Here is a 27689-nt window from a genome sequence, read left to right as displayed (position 1 = left end):
AATCCGGAGGAAGAAGCGAGGGCATGAGATCCTTCAGCAAAGGAGCCCCTCTGGGAGCAAAGGCCGGGGATGGGCGCACCATGGGAGGCAGGGAACGTGCTGCTGCTGCCACAGAGCACCTCGGCATGTCCCCAGCAAGGTGACTCAGGAGGTGAGCCCAGGGCTCCCAGCTCAGCCCAAGGGACGCCCCGGGAGCAGCTCCAGGGCAGGGAGGGCTCCTGCAGCTCTGAGCCCCCCGTGCCCCCCGGGCTCTGGGGGTCACAGCAGGGGCCTCCCCAGGGTTCCAGAGTCCTGCAGTCTCTGGGAAGGTCCCCTGAGATGCAGGGACACCCTCCCTCCCCTCCCCTCCTCCAGGCAGCTGCTCCCGCCCCTGCCCCAGCGCTGGCAGCCCCAAAGCCTCGCTCTCCTGCCAGCCCTGAGCTCCCAAACCTGGATCAATTAACTCAGCACTGGCTCCGTGGCCACCACAGCTTATGGGCCACGCTTTGGGCTCCCCAGCCCCTTCCCACGCCCGTTTGGAGCCTCTGCTCTCAGCACCTGGCCCAACCAGGCACCCTCCAGCCACCCTGGCAGAGCAGGAAGGTAGAACAAAACCACAAGGATCCCCCGAACAAAACGACACCAAGAAAGAACTAGAACAAAGAGTTGTTTAATCGCTTAACCCTTTCTCTTCCAGGGACCAGAGAAACAAGTTTTCTGCTCCTTCTAATGAGGGCAGTAAGGCTCGTGTGTTACCTCTACAACTGCAGGGGCAAAGTTTATGAGATGATCGTCTTTAGTACTCAAAAAAGCGAGAAGCAATGGTCACTGCAACACTAAGAGAATCCTAGAGTCTCCTAACGGAGAGCCCATTGCTAGAATACAAAAATAAAGGAGGCATCCCTGCATATCCCAGGCTAGAAAGAGTTAACCAGAAAGAGCAGGAAGAAGCTTTCCCAAAGAGGGGGTTGAAGTAAACAGCAGAGGTCAATAAAGCAACATCTTCTCCTGACTTCCCCAGCATGTTTTTTTTCCTTCACCAATAAATACAAATTCCTCGTTAACAAGCGACAAGCAGGTAATCTGCCCACAGCAAGGGGAAAAGGGGCTCAAGGCAGAGAGATTTTTCTCTCCCCTTCTCTCCTATTATTATTAATCTTCTTTTTTTTTTTAACCAAAGCAGCCATTAAAAACAGCAACCGACTGCAGAGGCAGGGAATCTGGTTGCTTTCACACTGCAACTGGCAGGTAAAAGAGCTGCACTGTCTCACAAGGGTAAAAAAAACCCAAAAAATAGCTGCCACAGCAAAAGGTGAATGGGGAGGGAGAGGTCTGTTCTCTTCAGAGCTTTCCATCTCAGTCTCTCAGTTTAAAAATCAAAGTCTGCAGACGTTGTCTACTGAAAGCTGAAAAAAAAAGTTTGAGTGGGAGGAGAAGAGGGAAAGAAAAAAAAAAAAAAAAAAAGAAGAGAATACGTCTAGTAGGAAGCCTTAAGCAAAAAAAAAGGAAAGGGCAGACCATGTCAGAAAGCCACCCAAGTGAGGAGAATTTTCTGCTGCCTCTGGGTTTGGAAGAGCAGCAAATGCCGGGGGTGCACCTGGCCATGCTCCCAGCCAGGTGAACTCAACAGTCACAGGTACTGCGTGGAAACCAACCAGCCTGCCCCAGGAGCTGAGGGACACCTGGCCCAGGTGAGCTGTGCTGATGCTGCCCCCCCCGCCGGGCAGAGCAGGGCAGCTGCTCCCTGCGAGGGGCTGGGACATGGCAGGAGTCACAGCAGCTCCCCCGGGACATGGCAGGAGTCTGCCCGAGGGCACCCCCAGTGCTCTCTCTGCAGGAACAGCGTCCTCAGACATGCTGCCAGCTGCCCTCTCCCGCTCCTCATCTCCAGATTGTTCTGGAAGGCAGAGGCAGCCCTGGCTCAGGCAGCCCCGCGCAGCTGCGCTCAGCGGTGCCTGGCAGCCAGAGGCAGCCGGGGAGGAAAGGGAGGCCTCTCATCTTTCCACGGCAGCAACAGGAAGACCAGGGATTGCAGCACATGGAAGAACAGCACACACACATGCGCACACACTCCCAGACACACACCTCACACCCCTGGGACCGAGGCTAACATGTTCAGACCTTCGGCAGGAAGAGACGCGAGACAGCGCAGAGCGGTTCAGATCTCCAGGGGCTCTTTGGTCTTAGTTGATAGTCCTAGAAAAAACAACCTCCAGAGGTGGTTGTAGCACAGCTGTGTAAGATCTGTGGGGTATTTAGTGTTTGGCAACTGCAAGAGGGGAAAACAGGGCTGCGTGTTACAGGAGGGGGAAGGAATGGAAGTACAGTGCTGTGTTTCCAGGTGTGCCCCTGGCTGCGCAGCCAGCCAGGGCGTGGGGAGTGGGGAGAGGAAGGAGGGTTCCTGAGAGGACCACAAATCCATCTGATGTTACACCAACAAAGAGGCAGGGAAGGCCCACCTTGGCCAAGACAGAGCAGCTGGCTGCACAAAAATGCTGCTTCTGACAACTCCAGACTGTAGCTGTATTGTTCACACGGTGACAACGCCCTCAGCTCCTGCGCAGGTGACACGGAGAGGAGAAAGTGAACACAGCTACACACCTTGGGCAATGGAGAGGTGCTGTCACCTGCCCTTTTCCTCAGCAGCTTTAGCTACACGAGTCCTGGGCCTCTGATCCAGCCTGTGCCCATTGCTTTACCTCCCTGCACGGGCTCAGGGAGCACAGGAGGCAGTATCACAACTGGGCAAGCTCGATCTGCCCCGTGGAGCTGCACACACCCAGTGCCTTCACTGATCCCTCAGCTACGACAGGGGCACAAGACAGGCAACCTCCAGCCCTCAACAGAGCACAGCTACATCTGCTGACGTGTCTGAGATGGAAGCCAGAAGGAAGATGTTATGGGACAAAACAGGTGTTTCATGGCCAACCACCGTAAGCCGGGGGCCTCTAGACAGGCTGGTAGCACAGTCAAGCTTTAAAATCACTGCAGTAAATTCATTCCATAACCCCTGCCCTAGGTTTGTATTTTATTCAGGAATTTAACATCCCCCCTGCAATGCAGGCAACAGCCCCTGTACCAGATCATACAGCAGCTCTGGAAAAATAATCACCAGTTACACTGCTCACAGACAACTCAAAGACCCCTGTTGGGACTAAATTCCACTAAAGGCAAACCCCAGACTGCACTGCCATGGAAGAGGAGGAGGAGGAGGAGGTGATGGTTTAGAGACGGCCGCTCCTGCCCCTGCCAGCTTGTCCTACCCTGTGCATAGTGCGAAACAGTGCAGTCATTCACCAGAGAAAGTTCAGGACCAAGGAAACTCGGTTCCCTTTCAGCCAAATGTTTAGAGGAAGGAGAGGCAGTTCTGTTTTAGCTGGGCCGGCACTGGACCTGCCCCTCTGAGCTGTCTTCATCGTCTGAGCCTCCAGCCCCACCACTGGTCAGTCCTGTGATCCTGTAGCCCATGTTCAGCAACATCACCTCCAGCGGGTCCGCGTTCATCCGCCGCTGGTTGGCTTGGGAAGCACCTTCCATGTCCACGACCACGCGGCCGTTGAGGGTCTCGCTCTGCAAGACACCAGGGGACAGCACTCAGGACCCCGCAGGGGCTGCTCCTGCTGCAACGGGAGATCCCAGCAGGAAAACACAGCAGGAAAGAGCAGCGGCGGCTTTGGCTGCGGCTCTTACCTCCGGCCTGGGGTTCCAGAGTCGCACCACCGGGTCGATGCCGCTGGTGGCCAGGAAGCAGTAGCTGGGATGAGGCTGGAGACAGTTCACAATGGACTCGTCTCCCTGCAGCACACGCACCAGGTTGGTGGTTTCCTTCTCCCAGATGAAGAAGGAGCCGTCGTCCGAGCCGCTGACGATGTACTGGGCGTTGCTAGGGCAGAGGAGCAGAGCCTGGGGGTCACGCTCAAGAGCCAGGCTCCAGCAGGCTGAGAATTTCACATGGCTTCTACCATCAGCAGGCTGGCACCCCTCACACCCGCACAGCCAGGTAAAGCTCCCCGTGCTGGCTCCCTGCATCCCCAGGAGCCCTGTTTGCAATCCCAAATGGGTTTCTGAACTGCTAGCCCAACCAGGCCCTCTGTGGATCTGCTCCTCACCAGCTGCTCGTGCAGCAGTGTGGGAGGGGGGTTCCTGTCAGCTCATCCCAACCCTCCAAAGCAGTGTCCGTGTCATTTTATGGACAGTAACGTGGGGCTACACGTGAGGCTTCCAGGGAACAGAGCATGCTGCTGCTGCTCGCTCCTGCCCTGCACCCCTGCTGCCATCTGCCAGCATACCTGCCAAAGAAATTGGCCTCTTTGATGTCTGTGGTGGTGTTGCAGTGGCCGCAGTACCGGAATTTGTAGTCGTAGCTGCGCTCCCTCAGCACCATCTCATCCTCAGAGATGGAGTCCTTGCGGCCCGTGGCTCGCAGCCGGATGGGGCCACCCCCCTTCTTGTCTTCAGCTGCAAGGACAACACATTTCACTCAGCACCACGGGGGAGTTCCAAGCAAAACACACCCCAGGAGCCCCCAGCAGCCTTAGAGAGGAGTTAAGGACGATTCCAGCAGGAAGCAGGGCTCAGAGCGTGAGCTTCCTTCCTTCCAGATTATCTCCTGGCTATATCAGACTCCTTTTATCACACTCTCACTCAAGAGCAAACCAGGGCCAGGCACAAGGAAAGAACAGGCTCAGGCCAGTTTTTGTGCACAGCAACAATCAATCTCTCTCAGAAGTTGGAGCTTTACTTCAGAGGGGCAGTTTAAGGAGGAAAGTCCTTGTGTGCTCATTAGATTTCAGCGTAACCTTGGAGAAGCCCGGGAGCAGCAGCACTCACCGTTATCACTCTTGGAGAAGAGGGCAGCATTGATGTCCCTGTCTAGTGCATCGCAGGCACTGCTGTGTGCTTGTTCTGGAAACTTCCCTTTAAAGTCATCCAGACACTCCAGTGCTTCTGCCACGTACTTGAGTTCAAAGAGGCAGCGGGCGAGGCGGAAATGGGCCTTCAGGTGGCATGGATTTAGGGATATGGCCTTCAGGCAGTCCCTCAGAGCGTCGTAATGGTCCCCGTCCCTGAGGAAAGCAGAGCGGTGCATTAGCCAGCCCAAGCAGCAACAGCAAGCATTTTCCACTGCTGTTTCCCAGCCCTCATTTCACTCCACAGCTTGTTGTTTCCAGCTCTCTACACAATCCCACACCCCAGGAGCTCACTAACAGCATTTGCTGCGACTCGGGGGCACCACCTGACCCAGCCCAGCCTCCCCAAGGCCCAGCAGACGCCCACAGGCAGCTCTGGGATGTGACCACACCAGGCTGCCCCGCCAGCCCTGACCTGCCATTTTAAATCCAAGAGAGCAGAGCTCCCTGCTGCAGCACATTTCGGGAAGCCCTTTGAAGATGGAGGATGCAGCAGCCCTCTGGCCAGGCAGCGCAGCCCTCCCGTGCCAGGCGGGCTCCCTGTCACAGCTCAATCGTGCCCCTGTGTGGACACACGGCACAGCTCGGGCCCGCCAGCACCTCCCACACAAAGGGACAAGCGCCTCAAGCAGGAGCCTTCCCTCACCTTGACAGGAAAAAACGGCGGAGTTTGACAAGCGGGCGTGAGAGCAGACGGGCTGCTGGGGGGATTTGTGTCCTGCTCGCAGCCTGGTCGCCCTGAGCTCAGGGCTGGGCAATGAGGTGTCTGGCTGTGCTCTGCAAGCACGAGGGACTTGTTGAGCCCCGTGTGCTGCCCAGCTCACCTGGGGTGCCAGCACTGAGCCCCGACTGCTCAGACACCACAAGCTGCCTGAACAAGGCTCCGTTTGATGGTTAATAACAGTAATATTAACAATGTTAATCTTTCATCTCCGTAACCTACATGCCCCATCCCTGGAAGTGTCCCAGGCCAGGCTGAACAGTGCTTGGAGCAACCTGGGAGAGAGGAAGGTGCCCTGCCCACAGCAGGGAATGGAATGAGATGGGCTTTAAGGCCCCTTCCAACCCAAACCATTCCAGGATTCTGTGCACTGCACCTACCAAGGTCGAAAACACTCCCAAGGAGAGGATGAATTCACAGAGCAACAACTTTAGATGATGTGAAACCTCAGGGAACACAGGAAGGCTCAGGTTGGAAGGGACAACTGCAGGTCATGCAGGACACCTTCCCTGCACAAACAGGGCTCCCTACAGCATTCCTCAGGACTGTGTCCAGCTTTTGAATATCTCCAGTAGAGGAGACTCCACACCCTCTGTGGGCAGCCCATCCCAGGGCTCTGTGACCCTCACAGTAAAGAAGCTCCTCCTCACACACAGGTGGAACAGGGAACAGGTGTCTCAGGGTCTGGCCTCATTAAGGGGAGCTCCAAATCTTGCAGGAGCATGTTTTGCTGCATCCAGCCTGCAGCTCCCTCCTGTCCAGGTGGGTAGGGCACAGCACAGCCCTGCCCGTGAGACCTGCAGCAGGAACATGGCTCTCCAGGGCTGCCTCTGCAGCACTGCCAGGGTTAAATCAGGACATGCAGCAACAGACCATTTTTACTGACAGGAAGAGGGAATGCAAGCTACCTGTTAGGATGACAGACAGATGTCTCACACTTGCACACCTGACTGGGCTTTTAAACTGCTTTGCCACCCTCAAACATCCTTCAAGCTCAACTACCAGCGCTGGCAGCCCAACAGACTGGCGTGAAAATGGACATGGTGGGATGCAAAGCAGGCTCTGCCTTCTCCCTTTGTTACAGGATTGACTCAGCTTGTGCAAAACTAGAAATCAGCTCAGTACTGCCAACGTGGACTGCTGAAAGCAATCCAGAGGGGGATGCAGTTGGCTTTTAGGAGCAAAATTTCAAAGGACAGCCTTAGAAGTGCTGGAAAATATGAGCAGCATCTTAAGGGAGATGAGCAAGGGGAGGTTAGGAAATTACAGACCTTCCTTTTCTCTTGCTCTGTTATTCAGAGAATGAGGCCAAAGCAGAACCTGCAGGGTTCTGAGGGTGGCCTGTACCTGCTCCTGCTCCAGACATCAAGAACACCTCAGAGACACATGGGGGTTCAGCCTGGGTCACTGTCTGCCTCTCCCCCTGCTCAGTGACATCCCAGCCACCTTCCCCACACTCCACAAACTGTTCCTAGCAGAAAGGTGCCCATTTTCTGCACCTGGAAGGGGTATCACCTCAGTGCTATTGAAATCCCACCCCCTGCATGCCACAGAAGCCCACTGTGTGTGTTTTCCACATCTTCCTGCTACCCAAAACTGTGGCAAAGCAGTAGCTGACACTCTGGAAGGTTCAGATGTGCCAACACCCTTCGGGAAAAACGATTCCTATAAGAAAAATGTCATTCATGAGATCAGCACTCAGCTTCTGTGCTCCATCCCTTAATCCCAACCTATTGTTCTTCTCCTTCTGAACACTGAGGTCTTTTTGAGGCAGCTCCCAAATCTCTGCTATTGCAAAACAGCCAGTAGGCCAGTTACCAACAGTCACAACAACTGCTGGCTGCTCTTTATCTTGGCAAGGAGAGAGGAGAATTCATACTGGGGATTTCAGCAGGGAGAGGAGAAGGATATCCTCACAAAGCAAATGGAGATGAAGGACCACAGCTATTTTAAATATGTTAATGGCAAGTCATGGTACTCAGTCTTACTCTGCTCAAGGGGACAGGCACTAAAATAACTCAGCTGTATCTTGCAGATGCAGCTCTGGCCACTGGTCAGAGCAGACATTACCTACTGCAGAGGCTGACAGGGTGTTTTGCAACCAGCAGGGCAGAATCCTCTCCAGACTGCAAGGATCTGCCACCTCCCCAGACCCCTGCAGAGGTTTGTTTCCAGTCAGAGGAGTGTGGGTTAACTGGGGTAACACAGGAACCACCAGGTCGGAGTGTCTGCAGTGTGAGGTACTTGGATAAAGCAGAAAAAGCAAAGCCACCCCAGCAGCCCTAAAACAACCTCCTGTCATGGGATGTTATAAAGCACAGTCACCATTACGTCATGTGTTGACAGCAGATTTAAGAGCCCTTCTTTAATGCAAATCAGAACCACCCAAAGAAACACAGACACCCTTGGAGACATCCAGAATGCTGTGAATCAGATGTGGATTCTGGGTTTCTTTTTAAACAGGAAAGGATCAGGCTTTCACAGAGCCCATCAGCGGGTGAAGCCGTGGGCTGCTAACCAGCTGTGCCTCCCCAGGATTTGCCCAGCACAGACTGCTGCACCACCCCTTTGTGCAGAGGTGCCCAGCTGTGTTTCAGTCTGATGAGCCCACCCCCCCCGCCAGAGGGACAGCAGGCCCGTGACAAGGTGGCCCTGGGAGTCCCCTGCAGTGACCCTGCCCCTTACCACTTGCGCTTCATGTAGGCAGCAGCTCTGTTCCCATAGAGCATGGCATTGTTGGGGGCCTTCTGCACAGCCTTGCTGTACAGCTGGATGGCCTGTGTCCACAGCTGGCAGGCAAAGGCCTCGTTGGCTTGCTGCTTGATCCGCTCCAGGTACGGGGGCAACTCCACCTGGGGGCTGCAGGGGAAGAAGGGAGCAGCACAGCTAAGTGGTACGTCCTTCACTCCAGGTCAGAGTCTGCAGTGCTTAGTTCCAGCTTAGCTAATGTTTGCTAAACTTCCTAATAAAAGATTCAGGAAAAGGCAGAAGGGATTCTAGACATGAAGAACCGCCGTTTAAGAGGAAAGTTTGGTTATGACCACAGAATCCCAGAATAGTCTGGGTTGGAAGAGAATTTAAAGCCCATCCAGTCCCACCCCGTGTCATGGGCAGGGACACCTTCCACTACCCCAGGGTGCTCCCAGCCCCGTCCAGCCTGGCCTTGGGCACTGCCAGGGCAGCCAGAGCTTCCCTGGGCACCCTGTGCCAGGGCCCCCCACCCTCTGGCAGTCTCACTACATCAGTGTGACCATCACTTGACTGTTTCCAATTTTTCTTCATCTACAGAGACACACTGCAAATTGAGCAGTGGATATTTTAAGCATCAGCCTTCACCAATAGGTCTTTGTTTCGACTGCATAAACAACGTTTCCAGTGCTCTTTTAGCAATGCACAACAATGCACATGCAGAAGCATCTGAGCTCAGCAGGCCCATGCTCTGCCACCCAAAATTCCAGCCCCGTTCCTGCTGCCGCGGTGGAGGGGCCATCTAGAGGAGAGGAGCTGGAACAGACCACGAAGTGGCTCTGGAGGAACCCAGACTACCCATATATGGTATTAAATAAGTGACTTGACTTGGAACCAAGTCTCATCAGCTGGAAGGAAAACAGCCACCAAGATGTGCTGCTGCTCCTTCACCCCACATGCGTTTTGTTTCAAAGACAGAAATCAGCAGGAGCAATGGAAGAGGCTCCATCCAGTCCATTCCCATGCTAGGAATGGCAGTAGTGTTCCAGTGCTGTCACAGAACAATTCTGGCTGCTTCAGTTCAGTTTGCAGCAGGCAAGTGCCCAAAAAATGACAGAGGGAAGCAAGGTTCCTTCACCTGCCAGCCTCTGCCACCACCAACACAGTTCCTGCAGGCCAGGAAGCAACCACCACTCAGGGCACTCTGCTTCCAGGCTGAAAAATCATTCCTTAGTTTTGTCCACCTTAATTCATCATAAGAGGAAAAATCCTCCCAGGACGCTCTTGCCTGGTCTGACTCCTGTTCCCAGCCCAGGCACAGCCAGCAGCCCCAAGGACAGAGGCCACTTGGCAATCCAGGAACAGGGCAGGGGATTTGCACTTCACCCCTTTCTGGCAGCTCCTCACCCTGTGAGAGGCAAAGGACAAAGGCAGGGAACCCCCAGGAGGGACAGCTGTGCCCTCACCTCACGTGCGCCCGTCCCTCGGCCAAGCGGAAGCCGTTGCTGTGCAGGTGGATCCCATTGGACACTCCATTGGTAGAGGTTTTGCCATTCTGCACTTCTGAGGGTTAGAGAAGGATAAATACAACCATACTGAGTATCAATGTCCATTACACAAACTCAGGGTTTAGTGTACAGCAGGGCCAACCCAGCACAACAGCCCCGTTCAGAGCAGAAACTAAGCTGCCATGATTCCACCTGCTCCAGCCACCTGGATTAGATTTGTCCTCTTCATTTACAAACCTCTGCAGTGTCCTTTGCAATACAATTCCAGATCAGAAAACCAGACACACACAGAACCAAGGGCTAAGGGAATTACCTTAGACTGATTTCAGGCCGTGGTTGGAGTACCATGGAATCCTGGAATGGTCTGGGAGGACCTCAACCACTGAACAGGCTGCTTAACCCTTGAGCACAGCTTTAGGCACTCTCAACTCACACCCTCCTCTCCACAGGTCACTTCTGCCCCCACGTTTTGTCCCTCTGCAGAAGGATTTTGGCACCAGGGTATGAACTGCACTGCAGAAGCAGCCCAGCAACACCCACAGCTGCTTCCCTCTCCTCCTGCACCCCGAAAATGAACTGTGCAGCACAGAACTCCCCTCTGCTGCTCGCTCCCCTTGTGACAGCATCACACTTACCCCCTGAAGTGTGGCACTTCTTTGGGAGGAGAAAAGTGTATGGTCGCTGTTTGTATGTCAGATCAAACAAATAGACCTGAGGAGAGGAAAAAAGAGCATGAGGCAAGTCTGCAAAACAGAGACGCTCAAGGCAGAAATCAGAGAGGGCTCAGTAGGTACACAGCTCCATGTTTGTGTTTGCTGTTTCCAATTTTCTCACTGGGAATCTTTCCTACAGATGGGCACACAAGGGATGGCAGCAATAACTGGGGTGTGTCCCAGTCCAGCCCAGTTCAGAGAGAAAACACTGAGAAACAGGAACCTGGTCTTACTCCACACCTGCAGGGTTTAAAGGATGACCTGAGTACTCACCAACCTGCTCAGAAAGCTTCCTATTTCCATTAAGCAACTAAGGTATTTCAATTAACACAATGATAATGAAGAGACCAAACACCTATTGACAGAAAAGAGGCGGGACACCAAGGAAAAGTCTCTCTAAGATGAAACCAGTACTTCCCAAGAAATTCCCAGGGCAGCTCTGTGAAATCCTAATTTACAGCTGTGCTGGGACAGGAATGGACAGCCCAGGCCAGACCCAGAGCTCACCCTCTCCTAAAGGGAGCGAGTGCACGTGTGAGAAAGAGCTGGAGAGGACAAGCACAGCGCAGCCTGCCCACAAGCAAAGGTCCTGTTTAATCCACGCTGATTAATGCTGTCAGGAGGATTTTCTCATTCCATTGATAGGCTTTACAAAAGATCCATGAATAACACCCAGAGCTTAAAATTAAAGCAATCAATATTCCAGGTGAAGGCCTTTGCTTCTCCAAGTTCCTCACTCACTACATTCTATTACAGAAGCAGTTTGATGTTTCAAGAATGAGTTATGAAATCCTTTCTAGGTCAACAAAGGTCAGTTCCAGAACTGGTTTTGTTTATTTTCTTTCCCCTCTTCCAGAGAGTGAAATGTGAATTGGAAAACCACAACAGAATGTGGTCTAACTTTGATCAGTGGCAGCGTAACAAATACATCCCTAATCCCAAGTATTTAGTCTGAATTAATCAGAAAGCAGTTTAAAATCAATCACATTACCCACAGAGAAGCTGCTGTACCTGTTTTCAGTGGCACACAACAATGTCCAGTGACCCAATGTGAAGCTTTTCTGGCTCCTTACCTGCTCCCCTCCCATGTTGACCAGGAGCTCGGTGCCATCGGGGCTGAAGGTGACGTACGTGGCCACCAGGACCCTCAGCCGGTTGTTGTAGTCTGGAAGCTTCACTGGGAGGTGCCCTGTGGAGAGGACAAGTCCATAATTATTGGCTTAATTCTCAACTGTTGTCTTTGTCCTACCCCAGCTGCTCCCTTTTACAAGGGCAAAGCCACGGAGCACAAGCACCTACGGGATTTTCCATTTCCCGCTGTTTATGGGATCCTTTAAGGGAACCAAAACATGCACAGGTGCCTTTTCACAGCTTCTGGGTGTTGATGTGCCTCTGGAAGTGCCCAAGGCCTGGAAGGATGGGGCTTCAAGCAACCTGGTCTAGTGGAAGGTGTCCCTGCCCACGGCACGGGGTGGAACAAGGTGTGCTTTAAGGTCCCTTCCAAGCCAAACCATTCTGTGATTCCATGGCTCCAATTCTGCACAGCCACCCCACATGAAGACAAGAATCATAACTGCCTTGTTAACAAGGAGCCTCCAGAACCCAGCAAATCTCAGTTTTGGGGATTCACTAGGATTTGGCTTTTGTGATTTGTGGCCATCTGCAAATACCTCCATCCTCAACCCTCTAATTAGGTTTCCTTAATAAAGCCCTCAGCACAAGGAAACCAAAGCTCCTAAATATTCAGCTCACACACAGGTTCTGTTCTTCAGACAGCAGATGTGTTGCATGACCAATTCAGGGGACCTGAGGAATCCTCTAGTGGGAATCATCAGGAGCAGGACTGTCAGAACTGGTCTGCTGAACATTCTGGTCTGAGATATTGTAAAAAAAAAAACAACCCAAACATTTTGGGGTAAAAGATAGTAAATAATGAGCACTGGAGAAAAATGTCATCTAGACTGCTCAGATACTGCATCACTGATTCTTTATCTGCAGGATGAGCACAAGTCACTTCTGTGCCAGAAAGATTTTGAACTGGGAGCAGTTCCAGGAAAGCCTATAGAGCCCAGGTTATATCCAATCCTTCACTTTCCAGCAGGAGTGACAAAAACATATTTATGCTGGACAAAAAGCAGCAAGGCTAGTTCACCTCCCCAGTGAAATAACCTGCAATTCCATGGAACAGCCCCTGGACGAGCTCCCTGGGCAGGGGTTTGTGTGCAGTGGGTAACTCTGTTTCTGCAGGCAGTGAAGGGCCCCAGTCACCCCAGTGCCACCCAGAGCAGGGCTGTACCTGCCACGTAGTACTGAGCCGCCCCGTCCGGGAGGGGCTTCTGCCGGTCACAGAACGTGTGCACCCCAGCCGAGGGGCTCTGCTTCATGCTTTTCCTACAGAGAGAGGAACAGCCTTATGATAACCACGGCAGCCAGCTGCTGGAAGCCTCACCTACGCTGGCTTTTCTTGCCCACCCACGAGGACGTAGCTGCCCACACAGCCCACCAGCCTCACAGCACCCCGGTGTACTCAGCCAAAAGACTTTGGGTGACAGAAAAAACGGAGCAAAACTTCCCAGAAAGAGGCGAGTGCTGGATCCCTGCAAGCCCCTCTTCCCACCAGATCCCTGCCCCAGGGTCTGCCCCAGAGGCAGGTGCTGTTACCTGTGGTTGTGGATCATGCGGATGTCGTAGAGGCGCACGAAGGGCCCGCTGGCCCCCACGGCCAGGTAATTGTTGTCCTGGGGGTTCACTGTCAGGCACTTGGCCTCCACCAGCTGCCCACAGTACTCAGTCAGGTCTATCAGGACCTCGGAACGTTTGCTGTTCTCCCGCAGGTCGTACTGCCTGCAAAGGGGGGGCCGTGAGGCAGACATACCATGGGTAACAGAAGCAGCAGGAAGAGACTCAGGCCATGTCCTGAGCTGGGACAACACTCACTAGGCCTCAGTACCAAGATAATCATTAGAAGCAGATCTACAATGTGCACAGATTTATTCAAGTTCCAAATGAAACTCCCAAGTCATGACTTGTTCCTTTCCTGGCCTCCCTTTCCAGCAGTGAGGAAAATGGAGGAGCTGAGGAGAGTATTTATGACTCTACAAGATAAATCTTTTGAGTTTTGGGAAAGGGGGAGATGAGCTGAAGCTGTTTAGTACAGAGACAGCCTCTCTTCAGGTCTGTGCACAGCACACATTGTGATGGTTCCCAAAACCAAACCAACTGGAATTCTGTACCTGATTAAGCCATCTTCTGCTGCACTCCAGAAGGTGTTTGGCCACATGGGAGCCGTGGCAATCCGCTTCACTCTGTTGGTGTGATCTCCAAACATGTGCACGGTCTCCTTGACAGTCAAGTCATGGACGTGCACCTTGGAATCTGCAGCTCCCGTGATGAGGATCCGATCCCCCGAGTGCGGCAAGAACTGCGGGACAGGGGGTGGACATTGAGCCTGGAGCAGCACTGGGGCTGCTCATGGGCACCCTGGCAGTCACAGCAGGAATTGTGCGCCAGGAACGTGGGCTCAGCCACGTTATTCCCTCTGACTCAGGTCAGTATGCACACTCAAGAGTCACCAGCTACAGCAGGACACGCGAGAGTTTCTTCATCACACATCCCAGCTTGCTACAACCATTTCCTTCCAATTCACTGAGAGAATAAGCCTGGGATCAGCATCATCTAAGTGCAATATTAGATTCAATCCTTTTCCCCCTAATTAGAAATATTAAACTTTTTGTGGGGAAACTGCTTGCAGGAAAATGTTTCCTAGCAAGGATTTATACTTTACCGCTCACGTTGCTGTTTCTGTTAGCTGCTCATTCCTTCTAAGCACATACCTTGACAGAAAAGATGTTTGCAGTGTGTCCTGTGTGCATAGAAAGGAGTTTCTTGTGGTGCAGAGGATCCCACACAATGGTATGCTGGTCATCAGAGCCAGAGGCCAACAAGCTGGAAGGAACAGGAGACAAATATGCACCATGAATTCTTCTGCTCCACACCGTGCCCAGGCCTGTGGAGCTGTTTGACCACAGACATCCAGTAAGTTAATTCACCCTAACCAGCACATTTCCTCTCTCCCCTCAGCTCTCTGTTCTTGCAGCCCACCGTGCACCCATCCCTTCAGCCAGGTCTAGGAGCTGAAGCAGACAAAAAGCAATTCCACAGAAAGCACAGCTGCCTGCAGCATCTCACCCGCATCGTGGTGGGAAAACAGGAGCGTTTGGTCAACAGCAAAATGCAGGGCCTCCACCTTCCCTACACCCTGGCTGTGTTACTGCTCCACAGCATCTCTGAAGCCCAGCCAAGGCACTCATTCCCAGGCTCCAGAGGTGCCCAGGCAGTCCCAGGGCTGAACCACAAACTGCTTTTAAAGTCATTGCAAGGTGCTCTTGGCCTTGTCCAGCCATCTGCATCTGGACCAAAGGAATCTGACATCTGCAACTCTCAGCTCTTTTAAACTTGGATTTCCTTGTAGCCATTCTCTTTCAAGCACATGAAATTTTCACTGGTAAGTAATTCTGAAGAGTTTCAGAGGGCAGACTTTGGATGTTGTAAGAGGCATGTGCAGAAATACCCACTCTTCCTCCAACCCACTCATTTCTCACACAGAAACTCTTCATTCCACTTGGTTACTGGAAGTTGCTCTTCAGTGTCCCTCTGAAACTGCAGAGGGGTGAATTCTCTACCTCCTTCCCTTGGATATCTGTCCCCCAGCAGCAGCTTGTAACAGCATGGGGAAGGGGGTGGGGAAATGTCACCACCAGCTGGGCAAATCCTAAAGAGCCATTATAATCCATAATGCCACTTAAGAGAAGAGAAGCAGCCTTCTATCTCCACTTCTTAGGCTGACCATTTCCCTTCTGAACTCACTAAAGGGGCATTTCTAATAATATCCAGATATATTTAACAAAATAAAGCTTCTTTTGAAGCGGGAGCTCTACTACAGCTCAAAATTTGAGCCTGAGCTCCACTTTACTAGAAATGGGAAGCAGCTGCTTATGATAACATGACCTACATCCTGCTCTTGGGAAAACCTGGGGTTATGGCTTTGCTGATTCCCCAAATGAAGCCACATACTTACTCTCCTTTTTCATTCCATTCCAGACAGTTGACACACCCAGAGTGACCCTGAGGGAAGGAGACAAGGGAAAATGGCATTAGTCAAACTTCAGATGTATCAAACAGAGCTGTCCTGAGACAAGGACACAGTGAGCTCCTCAAATAACTTCTTCCAATAAAAGCAGGGGGTTTTTATTCCAACCCTGCAAAGAACTCCACACACTTGGTAGATAAGCACCTCCAGAAAAGACAGACATGCTAGAGCAGCCGGGGTAGGAAAGGCAAAATGAAACAAATAGAAAAAGGTAGTGTTGAATAAAATGGCAGTTTAGTCTCAGAGGCTACAGCTGAAATCCTGCTGTACACACGGAAAGGTGACTTTGCTTCCAAAGCCCTTGGCTAGCCTGACAAATTACATGTACAGGCACTCTGGGAACACAGGGAAAATGCACTTTTGATAGCTCTGTTAGAAGCACCTTGCTGCTGGGTGACTACATCATCCATCTTCATCCACATTAACCAACGACTGCACCAGCAAGTGGGGGAGTGTCAAGCAGCATTTGATGTGGGAGATGTGACTGAAAAGGGGGACAAAATAATCCTTTTCTCCCCCAAACCAAGATAACTGATGTGTTAGAGGTTGGCTCAGTTGGGCGGAGCAGGGTGTTGATAATGCCAAGGTTGTGGGTTTGACCCCCACATGGGGCTGTTCACTTCAGACTCCAATGATCCCTGTGGGTCCCTTCCAACTCAGAATATTCTGTATAATCTCAAAACCTTTTCTATGGTATGTCAGAGCGCACTACAGCCTGCTCCTTAGGGATCCCATTAGAGCTGAGCATGTTGAACAGCTGACAATTGTCTTCTTCAGGCAGCAGTGCTGAGATGAGGTGGTGCCCACCCTGGCAAAGGTTCTCCTCTAGTGCACCAGGCAGTGCAGAAGCTCACGCAAGCTCTCACTGAGCTCTGATGCAGTTTGGGGGACCAAGAAATCAGCAGTGACCTGACAGAGCAGAGCAGTTCATCCACTCCTGCAGCAAGGGGCAGCCCAGGGAGCTGCTCTGCCCTCTCACACTCACCTGCAGCTCAGCCTCCAGCCCCAGGCGGCGGATGAAGGGGTCGGTGACGTGGTAGTGGCGCTCGAAGCCCAGCGCTCCCCTCTCCTGCAGGAGCAGAAGGCACCACACTGAGCACGACAAACAAACACTCCTCTGCCCTTTCAGAGAACACTCTTCAAGGTTAAAAATCACACCAGGTATTGGGGGGTCCGCAGGTCCCGTGCTGTAGTAGGGAGTCACAGAATCCCAGACTGGTTTGGGTGGGAAGGGACCTCAGAGCCCACGCAGTGCCACCCCTGCTGTGGCAGGGACACCTCCCACTGTCCCTGGCTGCTCCCAGCCCCGTCCAGCCTGGCCTTGGGCACTGCCAGAGGGATCCAGGGGCAGCCCCAGCTGCTCTGGGCACCCTGTGCCAGGGCCTGCCCACCCTCAGAGAAAAGAATTTCTTCCCAATATCCCATCCAACCCTGTTCTCCTTCAGCTCAAGGCCATTCTCCCTTGTCCCATCACTACATACCCTTGTGACAAGTCCCTCTCCAGCCTTGCCGTCCTCTGAACATCTCCAGGTGGGCAAATCTTAATCTTTGCCCCTGAACGGATTTAAAATGCTGCATAACTCAGTGCCAGGCTCCAGATGAGGAGCCAAAACCAGCTCTGGGAGGCCCACACTGAGGCAGAGTGAGCTGACTCTACCTGGGGCCTGAACCAGAAGATACGGCAGAACTCGGGAATGCCTGCTCTTATCCCTCGGCAAGGATTTCAGCAGGACCTCCCTCCTGAGCACAGCAGTGCTGGAGCAGAGCTGCCCGGGAGAACCGTGCCATCGCAGAGCCTGTCCCAAGGCAGCAGCAGCATGGGGTGAGGAATGGAGTGAACTGGCCAGCTGCCCTCAGGGATGGCTCTTCCTCAGGCAGGGAGCAGAGCTGCAGAGCAGCACAGGCTGCTCCAGAGGGATGGGAACAGCTGCCACAGAACTGCGTCAGTACAAATGAAGGTGAAGGAAAGCAGGACAGTTGTTTCCCCTGTGATCTCACAGGGCTCACAGATGCATCAGCAGATGGCTCTGATGAAAGAAGGCCAACTGCAGAGGCAGGAATGAAGGAGAGAGAATGCCAGGCAGATTTTGGATGGAACATCTAAATGGAGACTCTTCCCTAGGACTTGACCCAGCTGTGGTCTCACTCCATGTCACACTTGCCAACTTAATCCTGTGTCACCTGCACTTAGAGATGGGAACACCAATGCCAAAATCACCCTGGTGGTGCCCAAAACACCACCCTGGTGGTGCTCAGGGCACATCAGCAGTCCCAGAGCACGCACACAAATTCCCTTCCCAGCCCAATGTTCAGTAATGAACTCCACACACCAAAAGCTATTTGAAGACAAAATGGAGACAGACATAAAAGGACTGGAGGCAAAACAAACCAGGCTTTTTGTAGCAGCTTCCATGGCAGACTTCAAACCCCTTGATGTACTTTTGTGCAGAGCATTCCTAAAGCACTGCGAGGCCCATGCAAGGTGCTGCAGGTGCAATTCTGTGCTACTGCAGCCTTTGTGAGGAATGTGGGGTAGGATACTGCTTTTCCTGCAAGGCACTGCCTGACTCAGCCATCTTCCCAAGGTCACACGTCAAAGCCTGACAGAGCAGACAGCCTGAGACAGTCCCAGGCTAGGGCTCAAACCACAGAACCAGCCCTTCCTTGTTAGGGCAGCAAAACAAATCTTTGCACATGGATTGAATTACAAGCTTATAACTGAGTTTGGTACCAAACTGCAAAGTGAGCACTCGAGCTCCCAGTTCCTTATTCTGGCCACTCACAGATCCCTTTCCTGAATGCTGATTATCAGCAAAGCTGCAAATGATTTCAGGCCTCTGAGCCCCAGCAATAATTGCCTATTGTGTCTGCTGCAGCCAGTCCTTTCACGTTGATATTCCACCAAAGCAGCCATCAGATGACTGATCCCACCACTGCACAAGTTTTTTTTCCCCTACACAAAGGAAGCAACACAGCACTCTCTAAAGAAAAGGAGACAGAGAGGCTGTGACAGAGATCATTAGCTTTACTACAGTCAGAAACACCTCTGATGGCAAGATCACACGGGGAGAACACAGAAAGCAGAGAGGGAAGCTGGCTAAGGGCCTTTGTGGGGCCCAAACACAAGCAGCTCTATTTCTCTCTTCAACTCAGAAGGAACAGAGCTGCTGATGGCAATCCAGCCCGGGGAGAGGAACTGTGCTGCTGTCCTGCCAGACTTCATCCCAGCTCTCCATTAAGGGCAGCGACAGGTCCTGTGTGTTTGCTCTCCTAAGCTCCTTACAGGGCTTACCAACATGTAAGTAACAGAGACCTCGCTCCCAAGGAAAGGCAACGCCAGGAGTTTTCCCCACTCCAGCACTGACTCCCCTCCCTCCAGCCCACACGGGCTCACACCTACCTTGATCTGCCTGTGGATGATGTCCCTGGTGATGTTGGCTTTTGCCATCTTCTTGCAGTGGGGCAGACGAAGAGAAGCTGTGGGAAGAGCTGCTGTGCATCCGAGCATGCCAGGATCCCGCTGAGGGCGCTCAGTCACCTGCAGGACAGCACAGGGACACGGCGGGGACACCGCACGTTAGGCCACGCACACACAGCAAGCTCCAGAAACAGGGGTACTGAGAGCTGGGCAGCTTGGAATAAAGGCTCCTGAAGAACTCAAGGGAGGAACAACGAATGTCTGACTCAAGGCCGTTCCCAGTTTGTGGAGAAATTCAGGATGAGCAGAATTCCAGGACTATACCAGCCTGGAAAATCCATGTTTCCATCCCAGCAGAGACCCTGTGAGCCTGGAGCAGTTTCCTGTCCCAGGCTTCCCTCCCACCATTCCATGGCCACTCATGTCCAATGTTTCCCAAACTCTACAACCAGCAAAGGTTCCACGGTGAATGAACACAGCACTGATGCTTTTGGCCACATCTTCTGTCTCATTGACTACATTGCATTATCAGCAAAACGCCCCTAAAATATCCAAAAGGACATAAACATTCCTTGGAAATCACAACAGCTAACCATGAGGTCACAACTGAACACCTAATTACCTCAGCAAGAGAAAAGAGGTGACCAGTTAAAATTGAATTTCCAGGAGAAATTAAGAGTTTTGCACACTCTTAATGGAGTTTAATGTACTAACCTAAATAATTGAAACCCCGTGGAATTGGCTACTTCTGCTAAAAAAAACATTCAAATTGCAGAGTGATGGTCACAGCCCCGAGCTGGACAGGCTGCCTGGCAAGGGGTCAGTCAGTCCCTGAGAAATGCTGCAATTCCCCCAGTTTCCATCCCACAGCCTGGCCCATTGAGACATTTCTACAGTTCTCTTTAAAATACCAAAAAGAATAGAAATGAAATTTCAAACACCCATTTTGTCCTATGTAACCTTCTAGTTTAAAAACATTTCCAAGCAGAACAAGCCAAAATTTTCCTCTTCTAAATGAGGAAATGCTGATTCATTGAAACAAGAGCATTTCACAGAAACGCTGCAACAAACAGCAGTCCTGGCAACCCTCATCTGATTCTCTGCTGCCACAGGAGGGCTTCCACTGGCCCTCCTGTCCCACCCTGCCATGGCAGGGACACCTCCCACTGTCCCAGGCTGCTCCAAGCCCAGCCCAGCCTGGCCCTGGACACTCCCAGGGACGGGGCAGCCACAACAACTTCCCTCGGGAATGGCTGCCAAGGGCAGGAAGGGGGAAAGCAGCAGCATCTGGGCACAAGGGCAGGTGGATCTGCTGACTCTGCAGCTCCTGGGAGGTTTCTGAGCTGCCTCCCCGAACTTCAGGAGAGAGACTGAGGAGCAGGAGCGTGTCCAGGGAAGGGAATGGAGCTGGGGAATGGGCTGGAGCCCCAGGAGAGGCTGGGGGAGCTGGGAAGGGGCTCAGCCTGGAGAAAAGGGGAATCAGGGGGATCTTGTGGCTCTGCACAGCTCCTGCCAGGGGGGACAGCCGGGGAGCTGGGCTCTGCTCCAGGGAACAGGGACAGGAGAGAGGGAACGGCCTCAGGCTGTTCCCAAGTCCATCCTCAAAAGACACAGGGACAATATCCCAGCACACCTCAGAGCCTCCCACTCTCCTTAGAGCTTCCCAACAACATTCCCGGGCTCTGTCCACAGTCTCCCTCTCCAGCTTCCTCCTGTTCTTCCCTCCAGGCAGATTTCTTGTCTCCCTCTTTGAGAACAATTGGATTTGGCCCTTAGGATCCCACCACGGCAGTGCCAGGCAGGCTGTCACCTCCCCCCGACAAACACCCCACTGCTCTTTTGGGAGTATTTTTGTCATGTTTCCTACCTCTAGTTATGGCTAATTTCTAATCAGCTCCTTTCTCCTCCAACAGCACCAAACAACCTCAAGGACACACGCGGGAAAATGCACGTGCATGGAAAGATCCAGATCTCCCATACACAGCCATAAATAACCCACACCAGGAGGCCAATTTAGAGCCAGACAAGTCACTGCAAAACCATGGATACCCCATCACCCCTCTGCATAAACAGAGAGAAGGAACAGACAACCCCCCAAAACCACTGCTCCTGAACAGACCCAAATTCCCTGGTTTTTCAACCAGAGGCTCCTCTGTGGCAGCATTTTCTACCCTGTGAGCCCTGACACCCCCTGCCCGGGTGGGAGCAGCAATGCGCAGGAGCTGGCTGCTCCTGGGAGCTCTGGGGATTACTGATGTGTTGTGGAGCTTCCCAGCTCTCTGGACAAGTCACTGCCAGCTCTGGAAACCCAGAGGCGGCCCCAGGTCTCAGGAGATCAGCACATCTTAACTTTACTTCTTCAAAAATACAGGAGAGGAAAATCATCCAAGAAATCAGCCCTCGGGTAACAGGCTTGGATAAACCCCAGTCCAGCAGCAACGCAGGAGCCTAAGGTGTCTCTCTTTCCAGGAAAGTGCTTGATTTGGCAACTGCATGCTGTAGAAGGCTCAAAGGTCTCCCAGACCTTGTGCCTTCGCTTGGCCAAGAAGGCTCCGAGAGCCTTTCCTCCTTTCCCTTTGCTATTTTTTTGTTGCTCAACAGGTATTCCCCAACTACAAAGGCTCTGGCAACCTTTAAATTACCATGGAATCACAGACAAAGGATTGAGAAGCTCAAATTCTCATTCCAGATCACATTCTGAGCGTTAGCCACAACTGATCACAATCCCAGGCTCCCAGTCCCCATGGATACGGCAGTGACCTCATTCAAATATTAAACAAATAATAAACAAATAAAATAAATATTAAGTGTTCTTAACACTAAAGACTATTGACCCCACCACGGTACAGGCAGATCCAGCCTCCAGTTTCAAATTGACCCTGGAATAAAACAAAATCTCCCAAGATTTGTAGATCTCCTGCAGAATATATATAATAAAAATCAGACAAAAATCAACTTGCCTCCCAATTTCTCAGACACAAAGGCTTCCAAACATGAAGCCCCTCCAAAGAGTCTGTCTTTGTCACCACTAAAGGAATTGGAAATTCCTTGGAAACTTCCACCATGGAAATTGGTAAAGAATGTCCCTCTTTAGGCAAAACCACCGTGCAAATTCTGCTCTCACCCATCCTTGCAGCTTCTGCCTTTTAACTAACCCGGCACAACCAGCCCGGGGTGCAAGGAGGGATTAAGTCCCAGAGTGAGGGACAATTTAGGACAAATCTGCACTGCTGCTACCAGGGCTGACTCCACAGGCAGCTTCACTTTGGCTGCAGCCAGACACAACCCCACCCGTCCCTCCCTCTGCCCCAGGCCAGGCTGGACAGCCTTGGAACAACCCGGGCTGTGAAGGTGCTCCTGCCACTGCTACAAAACCACCCCGGGGTCCCTTCCAACCACCCCACTCCACGCCCCCGTGAGCTCTTCGGGGATGTCCTGGATGACACCAGGGCACGTTTCTCTGTCATCCCTCAAGGACAGCTTTCCTCATCCCTCACTGCCCCAAACCTGCCTGGAACAGCCTGGGCAGGACTAAAGCCCTGGGATCCAGGGGCTGCTGTCACCTCCTGCAGTGGCAGCCTGTCCTCACTGCTCCCTGGAGCACACGGGGGACCAGCCCACCCGCAGCTCCTGCACCTTCCCCGGTCCCCTGGCCTCTGGCACACAGGGCTGCAGGGCACAAGCGGGACTTGGCAAGGCTTAACCCACGGTCAAAAATTAACAAGGCACAGATTTCCCTGGGCTCCAAACCGGGCAGGCTCTGTTTGCACTGACAGCCACCAAAGAGCCCCTCAAGCTCCAGGGAAAGTACACTTCCAAAGGGTACTCCAGGGCATGGAGAGGAGCGCTCACTCCACACCTGGAGACAGAACCTGGACACCGATAACAGAAATAATTCCATCAGTTTAACATCAAACATCCCAACACAGCCTGGACCAGGGGCATTGCTCCTTTGCTGGATTGCATTTCCCTCTCATGGAACCACCTGAGCATCTCCCACCCACAGCAACAGTGATGGGCTCTGCACAGGGGGCAGAGCCCCAGCACCCTTTGGGAAAGCTCCATGCACCCCAAGGAGCTCCACAGAGCAGCAGCACTCCTGAAATCAGCACTCCTGAACCAGCCATCCCATTCCTAACTGCTTGGATGTGCCCAAGTGTCTCAGGCTCCACACTCAAGGTCACTGGAAAACAGCAGCACTCTGCACACACAGCTCACCCCAAGGGAAGCTTCTTCACACCCTTCCCTTCAGCACCTATAAATTATTTCACCCCTCCAAACACCACCCAGAACCCGCCCCGAGAGGCTGCTTATCCCCACAACTTATTTCCCTGCCCTCTTTACCTTGGCTTTCCAAGAGGTCACAGATCAAATTAAAATACAGAAGTATAGACAGGAATTGGTTTGTTTGTTTTGGGTTTTTTTTTAAGGAAACCTGAAAAACCAAGAGGGAATGCCCTGGTTAGCAGCAGACACCTTGCTCAAAGAAGGTTTTGCTCCAGCTGAAGGAGCTGTCGGGAGCAGCAGTGGCTCCCCAGGACAGGCTGGAGCAGGGAGCCAGGGGAAGAGGTGAGATGGGAGCCCTGGCAGAGCCAGCACAGGGCACTGTCAGGGAAACTCTGACACACTCAGGCCACACGGTGCTCAGCCCTCCCACTGCAATCCTGCCTCCCCTGACCCCAAATGACACCCCCACGGGAAAAGGGGAAAAAGGGAAGAGGCCAGGCACCCCCCAGCGCCAAGTCCCACGGGCCAGGAGCCCCAGGAGGAGTTTCACTGGCACAGGAGGAGAGGCTGACCCCCTCTCCAAGGAAAGGGCTGCAGGACAGCCAGCAGGGCAGGGAATGTCTCTGTGAAGGCTTTAGCCAGGGGACAGCGAGCAGAGCAGGGAGCAGGGCAGGGTCACAGCCAGGAAAGGGGAGAGGAACGGGAGGACAGGGCAGCGCCAGGGCTGGGAGGGGGAAAGGAAGCCAGAAAGCAGGAGCTGTACCTGGCAGGGGTGGCACCAGCAGACCATGCAGGGCTGGGGGGAAAAGGGCCTGGGGAAAACGGGGCTGAGGGGCTGGGGTGGGAGGATGGATAAAGGAGAGATCCCTGAAGGGAGTCAGGCTCCTGCTAAAGAGAAGGGGGTGACACCTGACAGAGCCTGGGGTGGGGGAACTGATGGGAAAGACAGGGGTGGGGGGAAATGTCAGGAGAGGGAGGCGAGGGGCACAGCTGAGCGGGAAGGGGGTTCGTGGGGATGCAGCTGTCAGGGAAGGGGGCTGGGGCCTACAGGGCAGGCAGCTGACAGGGAAGACGCTACAGGGGCACAGCTGACAGGAAAGGAAGTGCGGCTGACAGGGAAGGGGACGAGACGCGCTTGACCGGGGAGGGAACGGGGGCTGCAGCTGCCAGGGAACGGGGCACCGGGAGAAGAGCTGCCAGGGAACGGGGCACCGGGGCCGGCTGACACACAAGGGCCCGGCAGATGCAGCCGCGAGCGAAGCGGGCACGGGGCGCAGCTGCCAGGGAAGGGGGCACGGGGGGCGGCGGGCACGGAGGGGATCGGGGGTGGTGAGGGGGGGTGTCCGTGAGGGCGGCGCGGCCCGTCCGGCCCGCGGGGGCCCGTTACCTGTCAGGCCTCCCGGTGGCGAGCGCAGCGGGCAGCGGAGGTTTGCGAGGCTCCATCCATGCGGGGCAGAGCGGGACGCGGCGCAGGGGCCGCGGCGGGGCCCGGGCCGTGCCGTGCCCGCCGCCCCCGGCCCTGGGCACCCCCGGCAGCTGTCCGGGGCTGCGCTGCGCCCCCCGCCGCCGCCGCGCTGCGCATGCGCCACGCCAACTGCGCAACGGGCCCCCCCGCGCGCCGCCGCGCCCCGCCCCGCGCAAAAGGCGTAAATCCCGTTCGTGAATTCCGCCCCTTCCTGCCCGCCGCCGCGACGGAACTGACAGCTCGCGGAGCCAATGGAAAGGGAGGAAACTGACCGTGAGGCATCCGCCAATCGGCGCCGAGGGGGCGGGAGCGCGGCGGCGCGAAGGGGCTGCTGGGGGATGTAGTTGGGGAGGGGGGTGATGGCCCTCCCTCACAGGGAAGGATTCCTTCCCAAAATCCCATCTAAACTTACACTCCTCCAGCTTAAGGCTATTCCTCTTGTCCTGTCACTTTTAAACAATCCCTTTCCCTCTTCCTCGTCGAGCCAACCCCTGTGGGCTCCTTCAGGTGCTGGAAAGCTGCGGTTGGGTCACCCTGAAGCTCCTCTAGTCCTCAGGCAGCGCTGCCAGCGAGCCCTGCAGAGGCAGCAGCACATCCCCGCAGCCAGCAGCTGCTGCCCCAGCGGCACCCAGCCCGGCTCTGCTGCGAAATAAAACTCCAGAAAACAAAGAGCGAAGAGCCAGGGGGTGGCAGTGTTCCCTTCGCCTCGTCCTCCCCGCGGCCACCGGCCCTGGGGACACTGAGGACAAGCGAGGCTGGCTTGCCCAGTCCCAGTCCTCTTAATGAGCCCTCCCAAAAAGGGGAGGTGTGTAAAAGGAATCAAAACTTACCCATCCAGCTCCCTATGATTTATTTCCACAATTAAAGGTTCCTGAAGTCTGCTAGTGAAGTGTAATGAATAGTTTAAATTTTCATTTGGAACCTGATTCCCTGGCTCCCAGATAGTCCCAGCTGGGCAGAAGAAGATTCCTCCTTGATTGTTCCAAAAGAAGGAGGAAAAGCCCCTTAAATGAGAGGCAACAGGCCCGAGGACTCCTCCTTGCACCTCCAGCCTCATAAATGACGGCTGCAAGGATTTGTCTCCATCTCGCACGTCATTAACCTGTTCAGCTGTTGGCAAAGCCCTTTACAGAGGGTAACTGTTAATTGTTGCCTCTGCACCAGTCCAGATTCTAATTAAACAAATCATAATGGGGATCCATCCTCACAAAAGGGTTTTATCTTCTTTTCTCAGCCGCCATCTCCATGGGGACCCAAAGCTCCACGCAGAAAACCAGGCAGGCTTCAGATGCCCTTGACATGGAAGTTTTCCTCGCCGGTGGAGAGGAAACTGGGGCACGGGAGCTGGGTTCTCCCTCGGGCTGGCGACGGGAGCGGCAGGGCTCGCTGGTTCTGACTGCCAGACCCGGAGTTTCCTGGCGCAGCCTGAAAGCCGGGGAATGCAGGCACGGAGCTCTCCCAGCGGCACAGCTCCCGCGGGAGAGCCACACCTTGTGTGGATCCCGTGGAGCACACGCCTTGTGTGGATCCCGTGGAGCACACGCCTTGTGTGGATCCCGTGGAGCAGGGCCGTGGCTGATCCACAGAAAAGTGCCGGGAGCAGGGAATAAATCTGCCTGACAGCTTGCCCTCTCCACAGTGTCGACATCTAAGCGATACCAAGGGCATTTTTCATTACTATTAATCTGAAAAGGCATTTCAATAAATACCTGTCTCCTTCTCTATCCTCAACCTACACAGGAAAAAAAGGGAGTTCAGTGTGAAAACCCCACAACACGCACATAAAGTCCAATTTTACACCCTGTGCCATGGTTAGGATGTCCCAGGGTGCAAATGCAGTTTCACAGACACAGATCTTGCCCCGTGAGTGGTTTGTCCTGCAGACACCTGGAGCTGCACTAGGATTTGTCTGCCTGTTAAAACAGTCAGGCCAGAGCGAGGAGGTTTCCTCTTGGCCAAGAACCTGCACCAAGCGAGATCCTGTGCAGGGCCAGCAGGCTGGCAGAGCCTGGTCCCACCACGGGCAGCAGGAGCCCTGTGCCAGAGCCACCAGGCCTTCCCTGGGCGCTGCACGCCCCTCGAGCACCCCAGCCCCAGGAGGGAGCAGAGCCCCACATTATTCCACTCTTCCATTATTCCACAGGAGCACTGTGCCTGCCCCAGCTTCCAGGAACAGCTTCTGGGAGCCAAGCAGCCCCGTGCTTTCGCCTGTCCCGCTGCCCGAGCACAGTCCTGCCCCAGCCCAGACTCCACCAGCTGCATCGCCCGCTCAGGCCTCTCACCCAGATATGACTAAGCCCTTCGGAACCAGGAACGCGCAGGGTTCCTTGCCTGATTGCTAAAACAGATTAATTTGACTGCCCAGCACACGGCCAAACGGAAAAGAGGAATTGACACACCTAGTGGGCTCCTGCTGGGGCTGATGATCTGCTTTAATTGACGGGTCACATTTGGGGAGGATTTTCCACCCACAGGGCTGCTGGGCTCCCCTGCTGCCCGCCACATTCCCTGCAGCCCTCTGACCACAGCGCTTTGGGAGGCTTAAATCAAGAATGTAACTGATGCAAACCAGCAAACGTCACCCTCAAAGCTCGAGGCTTAGCTGCCACATGTCATGGAAAGGGCCCGTGCCTTCCCCTCATGCACTTCTCCCAAGAATTAGGGCTGCATCTTTACCAAAAGGCCCCTTGGCTCCTAAAGTTTGGGCGGTAAACCAGGCAAAAACCCGTTTGGGTGGCTCTGGTCACACACATGTGACAGTCAGGGTGATGGAGGAGAGCCAAGAAATCAGGGTGGCTGAGCCGGCCGCAGAGCCAAGCGACCCCCCCACGCCGCTCCAGAGGTTTTATTGGAGCCTTATCAGATTTCCTGGTGACTCAGAGCCAGCGGGCACCGGGGAGAAGGGCACAGC

At 53.8% G+C, this 27689-nt stretch overlaps 1 protein-coding gene across 2 annotated transcripts; it reads right to left on the bottom strand.

The window, feature by feature from the left end:
* Window positions 1-633: 633 nt before the first annotated feature.
* On the bottom strand, window positions 634-24924 carry WDTC1 (WD and tetratricopeptide repeats 1). 2 transcript variants are annotated; one of them, XM_038160869.1, is made up of 17 exons: window positions 24701-24924; window positions 23431-23521; window positions 19069-19206; window positions 16654-16737; window positions 15597-15643; window positions 14353-14464; window positions 13753-13940; window positions 13181-13363; window positions 12816-12910; window positions 11593-11708; window positions 10442-10517; window positions 9765-9861; window positions 8296-8469; window positions 4810-5045; window positions 4269-4437; window positions 3670-3862; window positions 634-3549 (listed from the first exon to the last, which is right to left on the bottom strand). In XM_038160869.1, exons 3-17 carry the CDS (start codon window positions 19174-19176, stop codon window positions 3352-3354), a joined length of 2076 nt encoding a protein of 691 aa, XP_038016797.1. In that variant the 5' UTR covers window positions 19177-19206; window positions 23431-23521; window positions 24701-24924; the 3' UTR covers window positions 634-3351. The 2 variants fall into 2 exon arrangements, with proteins under 2 accessions (XP_038016797.1, XP_038016796.1); XM_038160868.1 differs by lacking the exon at window positions 23431-23521 and having other exon boundaries at window positions 24701-24923.
* Between the last annotated feature and the right edge of the window lie 2765 nt (window positions 24925-27689).

Source organism: Motacilla alba, chromosome 23 (genome assembly GCF_015832195.1).
Source record: "Motacilla alba alba isolate MOTALB_02 chromosome 23, Motacilla_alba_V1.0_pri, whole genome shotgun sequence".
Taxonomy (NCBI): domain Eukaryota; kingdom Metazoa; phylum Chordata; class Aves; order Passeriformes; family Motacillidae; genus Motacilla; species Motacilla alba.
The sequence above is the reverse complement of the archived record's forward strand: the minus strand, read 5'-3'. Positions and strand labels throughout refer to the sequence as shown.

What these genes read in the sequence shown, in the direction of transcription:
- WDTC1 (XM_038160869.1), bottom strand. Translation starts at nt 19,176, where the DNA reads ATGCTCGGATGCACAGCAGCTCTTCCCACAGCTTCTCTTCGTCTGCCC. An exon ending in TCATCCACAGGCAGATCAAG is followed by an intron (nt 16,738 to 19,068) that starts GTAGGTGTGAGC and finishes CTGCTCCTGCAG; the next exon opens with GAGAGGGGAGCGCTGGGCTT. An exon ending in TCTGGAACCCCAGGCCGGAG is followed by an intron (nt 3,550 to 3,669) that starts GTAAGAGCCGCA and finishes GGTGTCTTGCAG; the next exon opens with AGCGAGACCCTCAACGGCCG.